Genomic DNA, 14994 nt, shown 5'->3' on the forward strand with positions numbered 1-14994 from the left:
TCTTATATTTGTATTCAGAAATAATGTTAGAAAATTGGAAACAACATGTAATCAAAAATGGGATAAAATATTTAGTGTAATTTAGTGAAATTTTTGTGAAGAAAAAGAAGGCAATGAAATAAATGAGAGAATTGAAGTAGGAGAAATGGGAACATTATAATGAAATAATGATTTAAAATATGTGATGTGGGGGGGAAATAACTATGGAAAGTATAAGTGTTCCCATAAAAGTATGATATTTAATTGAAAAGTAACGTGTAAAGTGTTTAAGATATAAATGAATATTAATATTAATGATTGGATTTGTATTGGCATTGATAGTTGTTTTAATTACATCATATACCTATAAAAAAATTCTATAAAAAACATTGTGTAATTTTAGAATGTACTAAACAGAATCCCAATGCAAGTTATGTATTATATTAAGTATTATAAATTTAGGGGAAAGAGTTAAAGGCGTCATACTCCAATCAGTGTACAGGAGAAGTTTTGTTTAAAGAGAAAAGATAAATGGATAGCTGGAAACAGAACAGACAAAGAATAATAAGTATTATGATTTGAACTGAGATGAGATAAATAAAATAAAACTAAGAAAGTTAAAAGAGGTGAGAAGTTATATAGAAAATTGAAAATGGTAATAAGATATGGAATGGTATATAAAATGAATATGAATTTGACTTTGTGTCTGTACGAAGAGTTGTAACCCGGGATCAAGCAGCTTTCAGAAAAGATGTTCTATGTTTTTATATTTTATGTTTTGTTTGTTTGTGTATTGTCTTTGAAAATCAATAAAATTGTTTTAAAAAAATGTGCAAAATGTTTTGACATCTGAAACACTTCAGGAAATTTTTAAAGAATGGGTCCAGAAATTACTAGCTACAGTAACAACATTAATGCCTGTTTCTGTGGATAGATGTTAACAAAGGAATGATAAATGAAAAACAAATTATTCTTGATGTAGAAATATTAGAATCAGAAATATTGGATAATAAAAGAAGTATGGATTGCAAAGCTAGCTTAGGTAGAAATACAAATGACAAGCCAAGATAATGACTTGAATAACTTTTTGCTAGATATGCAAAAGAAAGGAGGTTAAGGCTTTGAAAACTAAAGTGGAAATACAAATGACAAACTAAGAGAATGATATGAATATGACTTCTTATGGTATTTACAAATGAGGTTTGATAAAGCTATAAAGAAGTATTTGGGATGGGTAAAAGAAAGATTGAAGAAAGATAGATTCCTATAACAACAACTGAATGAATTAAACACCAAGATTGTTAGAAGTAAAAGATGAGAATATAAAGATGGTTTGTTTGATCAAGGATGAAATAACACATTTTTATAAATCTGTGGGAATCCTTTTCAAACTTTTTGCTGACATCAGAATTGAAAAGTTGATGATTTATGGATTTGAATATAGAAAAGGACTGTGTTATGGAAAGAAGAGATAATCTGTTTGTAACCTTATAGGGATGAAGCTTTACTAAATTCATCTGTACTTATTGTGTGAAGATTGGAAGTTACTTTCTTCAATATTTTTTATTTATCTTTTCTTTTTTTCCCCTTACACTTTTTATTCTATCTCTTTTTCTTTCTGAGTTTCATTTGTATTTGCTTTTAATACAATACTTTAAATCTTCAATTAAAAATTATATTAAAAGTGATAGGGTGATGGGGAGGCACACAAACAAAAAAAACCTGGGAGTTCAAAGATAGAAGTCTCTTGCTTTCAGGATGCTTCTCCCTTGAAATCAGAAGTCAAATAGTGAATGTACATGCAGTTGTTCCACTTATTTGGACATTTGATTATTTTGTCACCACGCGCCCAACATTGAGGGGGGTTTTTATTTTTTTTTTATTTTTTTTTTTTTTTTTGTTTTATTTTTTTTCGGTTTTTTTTTTTCCTTTTTTTTTTTTTTTTTTTTTAATTTCTTTTTTTTTTTTTTTTTTTATTTTTTTTTTTTTTTTTTTTTGTGTAAATCATTTTTTTTTTGTTTTTTTTTTTTTTTTTTTTTTGTTTTTTTTTTTTTTTTTTTTTTTTTTTTTTTTTTTCTAATAAATAAATAAATAAATAAATAAATAAATAAATAAATAAATAAAATTTGTGTGTTTTAAGATGGCTGTCCTTCCCTAATTATCTGTCCGACCCCAGATGTCCAAAAGTCACCCCTGGCCTTTTTACTGCTTGAAGAACTGGGGAGTAAGTTACACCATGCTTTTTTTTCTCTAATGGTGCCTTTAATTAACAAGCAAAGTTAAGGCCACGGCTCAGTGTAATTAATAAAATCAGCAGGTAAAAATAGTAAATTAGTACCTGTGCTACTACAATTTCTATATTTGAGCAACTAAGTTATGCTGACTTCACTGAACGCTGAATATCAGAAAAGGCTAATTTATATTCTGAAAATACTTGAGAAGCAGATCGGAAGAAATTTGATATTTTTCTGCAGTGGGTGTTCCGGATGAATCAGGGTCTCATCTTTTTCAGTGGGCCCATTTCCAGACACAGCTTTAAAAAATGGGGGGCGGGGAATAGGACTCTACCTCAATTGTAATAGTTACAAAACAAGTTTGCTTATTTATTTCTTTGTTAAATTTATATGCTTGTTATCAAGCTACTAATTGTTCTACAGACTGAGGAAATGTAGATTTTGGCCTGTTTTGATACATACAGTTACAAAGCTTTTTAACCATGGCTTTAGAATAATCATCTGATTGTTTAATTTATTATGTATTTTTATAGTAATTATTTATTATACTTAATACATTCTAAATGGCCCTATTAATTTGTATTAAGGCATGTTTTTATTCATATAAATTGTTGAATAAATATAGTAGCCTGATTTGCACGTAACATGACTTAGCATAATATATAACACACTACTTTTTGCTAGCTTGCTCAGAACTAATGTAATACATACACCCCCATGTCCCAATCTTCTAGACATTACATATGGCACAGTGATTGGAATGCAGTATTGCAGGCTAATTCTGCTGCCTGCCAGCAGTTCCATTCTCATTGGCTCAAGGTTGACTTGGCCTTCCATCTTTCCGAGGTCGCTAAATGAGGACCCAGATTGTTGGGGGCAATATGCTGACTCTGTAAACTGCTTAGAGAGGGCTGTAAAGCACTGTGAAGTAGTATATAAGTCTGAGTGCTATTGTTATATCTCCATATCTAGGAGAAATATCTCCATATCTAGATATATTCATCCCATATCTTGTAATCAATATCAAAAAAGTTATTAAGCCACAGTAATCAACACCAATCTGGCTTCCTCTGGGGAGCCATTTGCAGTCCTAAAGAAAAGAAATGGCTAGTTTTCTTTTTAAGTTTCCTAAAAATATTCTCATTATTGCACTTAGGCTGCACAAATCTGGATGGTCCTTGGATGTTCAAATTTTCCCTTTCTCTTTGCCATTATCTAACAGTTATATCTTGCAGCCCAGATATAGAAGCCTTATTTTTACCTCATGTTTTTGAATCTTTCCCCCAAATGACTCATCTGGCACAAACGTGATTAATTTTGGGCACTAACGAGAAGTTTATTTGCCTAGATGTTAATGTTTGCTCAGTGCTGTCTTATTGATTATTATATTTTGAACTGTTAACTTTTGTTCTAATTTTTCTGTCATACCATGTTTTAAATATTGATTTAAAATTTTATAAGTCATCTAGACTTATAAAACATTTTTTCCAATAATTAAGAGACAGTAGCTTACAACTACCATATAATTTTTAACATAGAAGGATTCAGATGTAATGCAATGCTTTCTCACTGAATATTTCTCAGAATATTTCTCTTGGGAGGTGATGTAAAAATGTTGAAATAGGGCATCCCTGCACTGGCTAAACAAAAGAAACTCTACATTTCTAAGAAAGTACGAATTGTTTTATGGTATTTCAAATTAGGTTATTTGGCTTGAATCCAAGTCAAATGGTCTTACACATCAAAAGAAAAGATCAAGTGACAACCTGAGATATCTAGATGAAACTCAGAAGATTCTGCCCGTGTGTGGTTCTACTGAGTTAGGATGGCCTATGGGGGTCTTCCTAGAGATTGTAATTGAGTGGGAGCCACTGACAGCAAATATTACTGTGGTGAACAGAAAACACCAGTCTCCTTGTGAATAAAGGCTGCCCTGAAGAAGGGGTGGCCGGAGGGAGATGACAAAGAGAAGTTTGTAGGGAATGCACTTGCTGGGTGACCCTTATCAGGCAAGAATAAGCAAGCTCCCCAGCCCTTCTGGACTGCCTGGTTGGGATTTAGCTCATTCCCCAGGTAGGGAAGAGATGTGGTTCCTCATGCTAGAAAGCCTTCCTCAAAGGGAAGAACAGGACTGGGCTTCTACCGGGTTGGACTGGTTCAGGCGAACCGGATGTTAAATTTGCATCTGGTTCGCCGAACCAGTATTTAAACCTAACTGCTGGCCCTGGCCACCCCACCCAGCCCCTCCCAGGAGTCTCCTTGCAGCCCGTTTTTGATGTAGGTAAGTGCAGGGTCCATGCGGAGGCTTGGGGAGGGGGAAAACAACGGGCCTTCTGGAAGTACCAGAAGTCTGGAAACAGGCTTGTTTCCGGCTTTCAGGGGGCCTCCATAGCCCAGGGGAAGCCATTTTTGTAGTGTATTCATGTACATACTTCTAATACCACATTTCTATTGGTTAGTCAACATAGCTTAACGATTGGTTAATAATGACAGTTTCCGATTGGCCGCCTAAGCGGCGGGAAGTTTAAATACATGCCATTGGTTGCGAGCCACGAGCAGCCGCTATAAAAAGGGCTGCCGCGGCTCGACTTTAGTTGAAGTTACTGGTTGCTAATAAAGAGCTGAATTCAACTCCGGTCTTCGACTCTGCTTTGTCCTGGCAATAGAACAATTTTCACCCTCCCAGAGGCCCGAGAGAAGCCTCCAAACCCTAGGGAAGGCAAAAAAATCCCCCCTCCAGAAGTTCCAGGAAGCCACGCCCACCATGGCCACACCCACCCAGCAACTGGGCAGTGAACTGGTTGCTGGGATTTTTGAATTCCACCCCTGGCCAGAGACTATTCATATGCCCAGAGCTAAACTGAAAGGCTCACTGAGGCTGTTGGTGTGAAAGCAGGAGAACATGCCTCAAATAGCGGTGGCTGATCGACCTGTGGACCTCCTTGGTTAGCTCTTTTATTTGGAATGTTACTTTGAGGTTCATGCTACAGGGACTCCAAAGGTCTGCTTTGGTTTTCAACTTTAAACTTCAGCAGGCTGTCATCTTTTGGGGGAGTCTGGTGTTTGTTTTCTGTTACTCACTAGTCAGCCCCCGTTCCTCCATCTACCAGGGTCTTTTGCACCATTTCTATGGAGCCAATTGTCTGTGGAGATTCTCAGTCATCCAGGTCATGGTTGTCCCAATGGTACTTTTTCAACAGGCAACTGGACTTCCTTTGTTTTTCCTTGAAGACATTTTGCTTCTCATCCAAGAAGCTTCAATTCCGACTGAATGGTGGGGGAATGGAAGGATTTATATATGAAGCTGATCCTTTTTTCCTCTAAAACTGATCCCTTCATTTATTTATCCTTATATGAATGAAACATAGGTACCCTCTTGTTTGAAGGGTCCAGTTACTTTCTTAAATTAGCTGCATCCTGGCAAAAGATACTATAGGTGTGCACCTGTACATACGTGCATACACGCACTTTTGCAAAAACATGCCAGTTGTTGAACTTTCTTCCCCTTTTAAAGAGCTTTTGCAGAAACATCTTAGAAGAAAACATAATAGAGATGTGGGGAAAAGTGTTAATTTACTGCTTACTTTGGACAAAAAGTGTCTTAGCTGATTCAAATGTGTCGCTTTCTCTGCCAATCCCAGGGGACGGAGTGGAGAGAACTGGAGACAGAACACCCTCAGGTTCTTCCCAGCAAAACACAGGGGAGATCAACTAGTAAGAAGAACCCAGAGTTATTAATAAATATCTTTTGTGTTGCTACCGCACAGCTCTGTGAAGAGGAGTAGCCACCTTAGCTAATTGATCTGCTTACTCTTTTAATAAGCTCACTGATTATCTTGCCATCTATAACTCTTCCCTTTTGTATCCTTGCTTGCCCTTCTTTGTTTATCCAACTCTTGATTTGTTGGGTTTAGCAGAAGATTCCTTTGCAAAAACGGCCATCTATTGTGCTTTGCTTTGTATTCTGGATTCTGTCTTACATTCTTTGTCTACTGATGCACAGTGTTAAAGCTCTGAGAGGTGGGAGGATATGGGAGAGACCATCAGCTTTATGTATTTCTTTTATGGCCTCCTTATCCAAAACAAGCTGGAGTTTGTCAGCAATATTTGCTCTTTTGGGCAGAGAAGAAACAGTCACAGCTAGGTTGTCCCAAAGTTGCTTTTCCAAGAGGCAACTGGACTTTGTGGTTTTCCTTAGAAGATGTTTCACTTCTCATCCAAGAACCTTTGGGAGAACCATGACGTGGATGAGAATCTCCATGGACACAGCAAGGGCATTTATGAAGAAGCTATCAGGAACAACATTTGCCCTTTTTAAATAAATGACTGCAGTTTCAAAACTCCCTAGAAGTGGGAGGTTAAACAGATGCTGGGAACAGCAGAGTTGAGGTAGGCAAGCAACATTCTTTGAAATGTACCACTTCAACTTCTGTGAGCCACTCGTTCTTTGGGTCCTCAAGGGAAGAAGATGCCTCACCCTGCTTTGGATGTTGGAAGAGTATTGACTGCCATTTATTCCCTGGGAGAGTGCCCATCTTGTGGTAGATAGGGAGTTTCTATCCATTCCTGGAAAGGCTTAAGGGACATTGAGTATCCATGGGAGTAGTGCGAAGTAGGGGGCCTCTCAAATAGTATGTTAGTGTATAAGAATTTATGAACTGGAATAGCCATAGCAACAAGTCAGCCAATGGGAACTGTTTGGAGACTGAGACACAGGATTTGTTGTCTGAGCCATGTGAGCCAGCTTGGAGCCAGGGCATTGCTTAGATTAACTTTCTGTGCTGAGAGAATTCATTTTGTCTTTGCTTGGGAGTACTTGCTTCTTCTTCTTCTTCTCTCTTCTTCTTCTCTCTTCTTCTTCTCTCTACCATGTTGCAAGAACTGCATGGGTATTGTATACATGCATCATGTTTTATATATTTTGTATATAAAGAGGTTTCTTCTATATAATGAGAATTATTTGCTTGTGTGCTGGCTGGATCGCTACAAACTCTCACAAAGTAACATGGCCTTCTGTTAATATTTCACTCCGCATTTTATTTATTAAATTTATATGCCACCCATCTTGCAGCTCAAGCATGAACATGGCTGGCTCTTATTCATTTTCTAGATATGGAATAGAGTAGGCTCTTACATTACTAGCTTGCATGAGTGTCTGGTTCTGGAGAATGAAGAGGCAGACAAGAGAAGAAAGCTAGGAATCTCTATGTTTCCTTGTTTTCCAATCACATGGCTTTGGGTTTTTTTTTAAATTATCTAAATATAAATCACTCTATCCCAGAACCAGATCCCTTTGAAAAGAGGGTTATTTTTTTCTGTCTTGGAAATTCACTTACATGTCAGAGTAAAACATAAAGGCTGTAGAGTGCCAAATGGCAGGACAAAGAATGGAGTCCCAAGAGAGGAGGCATACCTAGAGTTGGGGTAGCATCTTCTGCTTTTCCCAGTTTGAAGGAACAGGAAAAGGTTGAGCAGTCATGTGGTCCTTTCTAAATAAAAACAGAGTTGGGCCAGGTAGGAGCCGGGATGGCACTGTCCAATTTTTTTTCAACCCAATTCTGCATTTCAGTGACCAATCCTAAATTTGTCTGTGTTGTTCTGCCAGCAAGATATCCTGCTGTGCACATAAGATATACCTATGAGGAAAGCCAATGTGTAAACAGCATATTAAAAAATGGCATAAGGATTTGTGTTGGGATCATTTGTTTGTTCCCCCAAATATAACCTTCCTGCCACAATTTCCTCTTGGTTTTTTTTTTTTCCAGGCACCAAAAGCTGATTCTAACAGAGCAGAAATCAGCTCTCATGAAGTCCAAGACTTTAGTCCGACTTTGTTCTATTGCTTGTGCTTGCATAATGTTGAATTCCAATATTGCATGATCACTCCTCCCTAAGGTTCTTGTAGCTTCAACACCTTCTATCATTTCATCTCTGTTAGTGAGAATTAACTCCAGTATGGCTGACCCTCTAGTTTTCTCCTCTACCTTTTGGGAGACAAAGTTGTCTGCCAGGTTTGTCACAAATCTGTTTGATCTTCCACTTGGTGCAGTTTGTCTCCCAGTTGCTAGTAGTTAAAGTCTCCCATTACTATTGTGGTGTGCTTCCTGCATACATTAGTTAACTGACTAGCAAAATGTTCATCTATTTATTCTGTTTGGTTGTGTGGACTGTAGTATTCCCCTATGTCAATGTCGTTCTTTTTTCATTTTATATTGACCCAAGTACATTCAAGATGTTTTTCATTGTCGTTCTATTTCTGTAGACATATAGTTATTTCTTATATATAAAACGCAACTCCACCTCCTCTTTTATTAGGTCTGTTTCTTTTAAACAATTCCAACCCCTTTAGCTGTATCTTCCATTCATGGGTTTAATCCCACCAAATTTCCATAATGGCAACAATATCATATTCTCTAGAGTTGCAGGGTCATTAGACTAAGCAATGAAGGAGGTTTGTCCTGGCATGTCTCCAGAAGATTTGCTGAAATTAAGTGACAAGTAGCAGTGGATCCAGGTATCTCTAAAGGAATCTTATGGTTTCTGGGCAACTGGAATTCAGGCCAAATCTGAGACTGAGGCAAACATAGCATGAAGCCCTTGAAGCTTAATAGAAAAAAAACTAGGCTGGTGAGAGCTCTTGAGTGCTAATGCAGCTTCAACAAACTCTTCTCAGCCAGAGGTTGGGCTGAATAAAAGTCCACCTTGGGATGCTATAGGCTTGATTTGAAGGAATTGGTCTTCCTTCCTTATGTCCTGTTTTGGGGAAGTAGGTCAGAAATCTAAGAGCAAAGCCCTGGCAACCAGCACTTCTTCCCTCGGTAAGTAAGATAGCGACATTCAATATTCTGTTTCTGTCTTTTGGCAGTGGCTCTCTACACGATAATGATATATTAATTTGCATTAATTGTAGCATTAATGGGGATTTTTCAACAGCAGCAGCTAATTACTTTGTCACATGAAAGCTATGGGATATGGTCTTTACATTAACAAGCTTTAAATCAGAGAGCACTTTTGTGGAAAGGAATGAGCCCAAAAGAAGAGGTGAAGATCTGGTTGGACTTCAAGGTGGTCTTCATTTCTGAACAGGTGTTGGAATTAACATGATTATACATTCCCTCCATTGCAGGGACTCCTGCCAAAATATTCAGAAACTGCTAAAAATCCTCAACTGAAGTTTTATATCATTTTTCCTAAATGACCAATTTCTCTTCTCCCACAGTGTAACCTGTGGGTTCTTGCCTTGTTTGTCTGTTTGTGTTCTTTGTCTGTCTGTCATTTATGTTACAAACACATGACATTAAAATTCCACTCCAGGTAACAGTTCTATTCCATTTCTCCTCCCCCTCCACCACCTCAATATTCCTTTTTTCTTCAATATTCTCTTCTTTCACAGGACAAAAAAGGTTTAGAATCCTTAGGTGGCCAATTCCCATAGTAAGTGTGAGGGAGGAGAAGTCCTGAGGCTCATGATTTAGATCAGTGGTAGTCAACCTGGTCCCTACCGCCCACTAGTGGGCATTCCAGCTTTCATGGTGGGCGGTAGGGGTTTTGTCCCCTACTTCAGGGGTCCCCAACCACCGGGCCGCGGACCGGTACCGGGCCGTGGAGCACTCTCTACCGGGCCGCAAAGAATTTTTTTTTAAAAAAATGGCGGCTTTCTTCACCTTCGGTGAATGCTGCTGGGATCGGGGATCAAGGACACAAATGAAAGAAGGGGAGGGAGGAAGCAACCGAAGCCTGTCCTTCTCTCTGGGTCAGCTCTCTCAGTCGCTCTCTCGCTCCTCCACCAGCCCAGGAAGAAACTGCTTCAAAGAAGCAGGGGAGCTTTCCTGTCGCCGCAGCGCCTCCGAGCGCCCGTTTCTCCCCCACCCCACCCTGCCCGCCCGCCCGCCCGCGCGTTCACGCGCAGGGTTCAACCCAGTGCTCCGTTCTGCCTGCCTGCCTGCCTGCCTTCGTTAATGGTTGAATCGGAACAGCTTCGGCTGAGTAAAAGAGGCGAATAGTTTTTATTCTCAGCCGAAGCTGCTCCCAAACAACCAGAAACTAAGGCAGGCAGGCAGGCAGGCAGAACGGGACACTGTGGATTGAAGCGGCGCGCGGCGGGTGGGGTGGGGGTGGGGGGTGAAACGGGCGCTCGGAATAGCTGCGGCGACAGGAAAGCCCCCGCTTCTTTGAAGCAGTGTCTTCCTGGGCTGGTGGAGCAGCGAGAGAGCGAAGCCTCCTTCTCTTCTCCCCCCCACCGGTCCTTGCAAAAATTTTCTGCTTGAAACCGGTCCCTGGTACAAAAAAGGTTGGGGACCACTGCCCTACTTTATAAATCACCATTACTGTGGAACCGGTGGGTGGTTAGAGAAAACTTTACTACTAACAGAGATACAAAAGTGGGCGGTAGGTATAAAAAGGTTGACTACCTCTGATTTAGATCAACATTTCATCTATAGAATTATTTTTGACACAGAATGAAAGAATTGCGTTTATTTGATGGATGCATAAGGCAAAGCAATAATTTTTCAAAAAGAAATATCAACCTTAAAATTATGGTTATTACTGTACTTATTTTACCCTCATTATGACTTGTGGAAGAATTCCACTCAGTCTTATGTTTAGTCAAAGAATAAGATAGAAAGTGCTTCTCGTTGAAAATGGATATATTTACAGCATAAACCCATACATTTTATGCAGTGAGATGCGTGGCAAACAAATTTAATAATAAAGGCATACTTACTCACATTCTAGTCCCATATTAGTTGGTCTGAAGTAAATACACAGTAATGCATTCTTAGTCTTTAAGGAAAAAGAGGTTAAAACTTGTCCAGTCCCTAATAAATAAATGAAAAGGGATGGGTGAATGGCATCTTTTTGAGTCCCATTACATGTGATATATTGAAAGTTTTATTTCCCGAGTACTGATTATGAATTACAGTCAGGAAATAAAAGAAATGGAACTTTTGCAGCTGTTCACTTATTATGTCTCAGCAATCCTTACAACATCCCATAAACCAGAGATGGCTCTTTAGATGTTGTTGTAATAAATCTCCAACATTCCTCAGTGTTGACCAAACTGGCTGGAATGGAAGTGCTAAAATTTTGTAGTAGAGTAACATTAGGCAATCACAGATTTTCTACTATCTTATGATGTACAGGCCAAGTCTAATTTCAGACTAAATATATCCTCCACATAGTATGCTAATGTTATTCCCTATTTCCCCATGTCCATAAAATCAACATAAATCTTCCAAGGCTTTTACCTAATGCTCAATTCTGCAAGCCCAATTTCCTTCTTTTACATTGCTCAGTACCTTATCACAAGGTTCCAAACATAAAGTCTCTTGGTTCTAGGCACCAACATCCCCACAAACTCTCTCTTTCTCTCTCTTTTGTCCCTTGTACCTGGATGGAGACATCACTGTAGGAACCCCCAATGACACCTGTGATGGCTGTAGGTACATCGTCATGGATGGCGTAGGACCCATCAGGACAGATATGCTCAGAGCCATCCACTCTGGTGAGGGAGGCACGGACAAAATCCAGTGATTGCTCCAGGGCATAGGTGTCTTTAGAGCAGGTATCCAGGATGTGTGCCCCTAGGGTAATGCCTGGTAGAATATGGTGGTTCTTGTTGATCTCATCTAGGGCAAACAGCATAGCCTCAAGACGCTGGATGCCACGATGTTCATTGATTTTGCCACAATCCTCTGCGGGGCCACCTTTCTCATGAACTGGGAACAGGCCTCCAATAACTAAGTCTCCTTCCAAGCTGATCTCCTTCTTGGTCGCCACATTATAGCTTGGATTCTGAGTATTGGCAAAGCATGTAACAGGGCAAATCAGCAACATCCATAGGGTAGCCAAGAATATCATTGTGTTGCTCCAAAAAGGCAGCCAAGGCCTCTCTGAACCACTAGAATAATCCAGTCAACACAAAGGCCTTAGATGGTTTCTCATTTGTTTTGGGAAGCTGAGCCCATAGAGTGCAAGAGTGCAAGCGGCCATGGAGGAAACAGAGCACCTTAGGTTCAACTGTAAGGATCAATTGCACCCCTCGCCTCAGGAGGAGCTTTAATGGAAACCTCCTTGCTTGTTGCTCCAGCTGCTGCTTCTTGGCTGGAGGCTTTTGAGAATGAAAGCCCAATGCCTGCAGGAGGAGAGAGAGAGAGAGAGAAAGAGAAAGAAAAAGAAGAAGAAGGTGGTAGTGGGTCATCAGTTGCATTAGGACAAGTTCTTTTCTGTTCCAGGTCTGAGTTTTTATGAGGAGCCCTCGGGTTACCAATATTACCACTTCTACAGGGTTGGAGTGTGCGCGTGTGTGTCTAAATCAGTCACTCCACACATGGGAATAAACAGAAGAAGCAAGGGTGATACAAATGACCCGATTTCCATAGTTGTATCAAATGATATGTCATTACGTCGCAATGGCATCAGTTGTACAATGGTGTCATGATGTATGTATCATCATAGGGACATTGGCATGGCCTGCTGCTTACTTCACAGCAATGACTTAAAGGCCCTCTGGCAAAGAAACCTGCATTTACTTTGAGTGAATCAGAATCTCCTTTTTCAGCATTCAAAGCAAAGTCATGGGGAATATGTTCCTCGGGCCATAATGAGGATCAAAGGTAATTTCAGATGCCCTTCAGATGCATTGTGCTGTCACTTCCATATCCTACAAATCATGCTTATCTGGAACTGGCGGAGACCAACCCACCTAGAAAGTGCCTAACTGCAGGGTACTGCTGAAGTCCTAAATTCCCACTCTGCTCGGCAGGCCCTACAGATTCTCTACTTGAAGAAAATAAATTCTAAAATTTCTATTTCCTTTAAAAAATAATCATTCTTATAATTTTCAAGGTGTATTATTTATTCTCAAGTAAAAAAAGGAAATGCTGTACAGTTACACCAATCATAATATCTCCAAGGGTTGTTGGGTATTTTTTGTTCATATTTAAATTACAAGGTGGCACCTGCGACCCATGGAATCAACCCCCCCCCCTTATTTACATTCACATATACAACATGCCTACTTGGGGAAGGGCTGATGACATAATTATGGCAATGTTGACTTCTTCTTTTTTTTGACAACCCTTGGCAACACTATTATCCTTTGCGCCCTGAAAAGAAATTCCAAGGTGAAATAAAGTGGACATATACTAGGAGGTTAGATATGAAAAGTGCAGTTTCACAGAGCTAGAAATACTGCAATACCTTGATTTTTCAGTCATGGATAATGCTTCTTAATAATAGCAAAATCACTGCTATCATGGAAAGAGGACTGTTTTTAAAGATTCTTGAACAGAGTTGTAAACTGATTTATTTCTTTCTACCTCAACTTCATATAGCCAGGATGCAGGAACCAATCTCCAAAGCCTTTTCATTTCTGCTTCTTTTATCCTCTTCATAGAGTTTAAACTTCTTTTGTCTTTTATCAACCCAATCCATTGCATTCTAGCAAGGGCCTCCAAAGACAGTAGGTCAAAAAAGTCAAGATGGCAGCAGCAACCATTTGATGAGAACCAAATCCCTTTTGCACGTGAGGCACTACAAAGGATAGGGTTTGCATCATTCTTATTTTTAGATTTCCCCCCTCCCCTTAAGCCCCCCCCCCCTGTGTTTTAGAAGCAAGACTGCACGCTCATAGCTGTTTGGCATAATTTTTCTGTTGACATTTTTTGTTTCAGAAGTTGTTCTCCTAGAATTAATTTGGAAGGACGAATGACACGGAGCTGAAGTACCATGTAGTGCTCGGGGTGGGCTGTTGTTGTTATTGCAAGCTGTTTTATTTTGCGAGGTCACAATCTAGTTCTGTCTAAGTGTCCTTTCAGAGTTAGGCCTCTCTTCTAAAGGAGCCAAAATAGCTGACAAGCACTTGCAGGTAACACTGAAATTGCCTATTTGAAACCGTTGCTGATGATATTGAACAAATTGACTGGGAGTTGACAATAAATTGACTCGTGACCATCTTTAACTGCTTCGCTGAAAATAATCTCACTTGTCTAAAAGCATCTGAAGGCTTGCAGGACATAATAATAAAGCCTTCATTCCAGAATAACCTAAATTCCAGGGAATAAAAGCCGTGCCTTCCTATTGTTTCTGTGTTTTAAGGCTGAAAATGAAGGAAGTCCCAATTTGGATCACTTGAAAGTTTCTTGTCACCATGGTGATGACTAGAAGGCAGCTTTACTGAGGGTGTACCTAGTTAAGGATGTGCCTTTCAAGGGGCTCCCTAGGACAACACTATGCAACGGTAGCATTTTATCTGGAAAATTAGTATCAGTCCCCTTTGAGAGACAGGGGCTGAAAGCACAGCACAAAGAAGATTCTAGTTACTGTTGAATTGCTCCATGCCCTTTATGAATAGCGAAGGATTGTAAGAAGGAGGAATGTGTGGAAGTTATTTTCACCCTCCACATGGGGTTAAAATGTCTAAGACCACCTCTGTCTCTCTCTCTCTCTCTCTCTCTCTCTCTCTCTCTCTCTCTCTCTCTCTCTCTGTGTGTGTGTGTGTGTGTGTGTGTGTTCAGGAAGAAGTGTTTTAAAACTTGAACAAACCATTCCTCTTAACCATTTCTAAAAGCGTGCACTAATATATATGATAATTCTCCACTGTGAAGAATTCTCTGGCCATTTTAGTCAATCTACTGTATCCTATTTCTTTGTTCTTTAAATAAATACAATATCCACAGAGCTTCCTTGGCAAGATGCCTGCAGGGAGATAAGCTTTAAAATTCACTCCGTGAAGAAGGAGCCCATGATGGCCACTGTGTAGTTTGCCAGTCCATTGGCC

General features: G+C 39.5%; 1 protein-coding gene across 1 annotated transcript in view; it reads right to left on the reverse strand.

Moving 5' to 3' along the window:
* Positions 1-14994, reverse strand: part of GRM2 (glutamate metabotropic receptor 2) — a 128598-nt gene that overhangs the window by 57254 nt on the left and 56350 nt on the right. The window contains exon 2 of the mRNA XM_026673234.2: positions 11604-12348. Within this exon, the coding sequence (XP_026529019.1) occupies positions 11604-12074 (471 nt within the window). The 5' untranslated portion in view covers positions 12075-12348. The remainder of the gene's footprint in view (positions 1-11603; positions 12349-14994) is intronic.

The sequence above is a fragment of the Notechis scutatus genome, chromosome 2, assembly GCF_049901735.1.
Source record: "Notechis scutatus isolate UNSWTSFEM ecotype Mainland chromosome 2, rNotScu1.2, whole genome shotgun sequence".
Lineage (NCBI taxonomy): Eukaryota > Metazoa > Chordata > Lepidosauria > Squamata > Elapidae > Notechis > Notechis scutatus.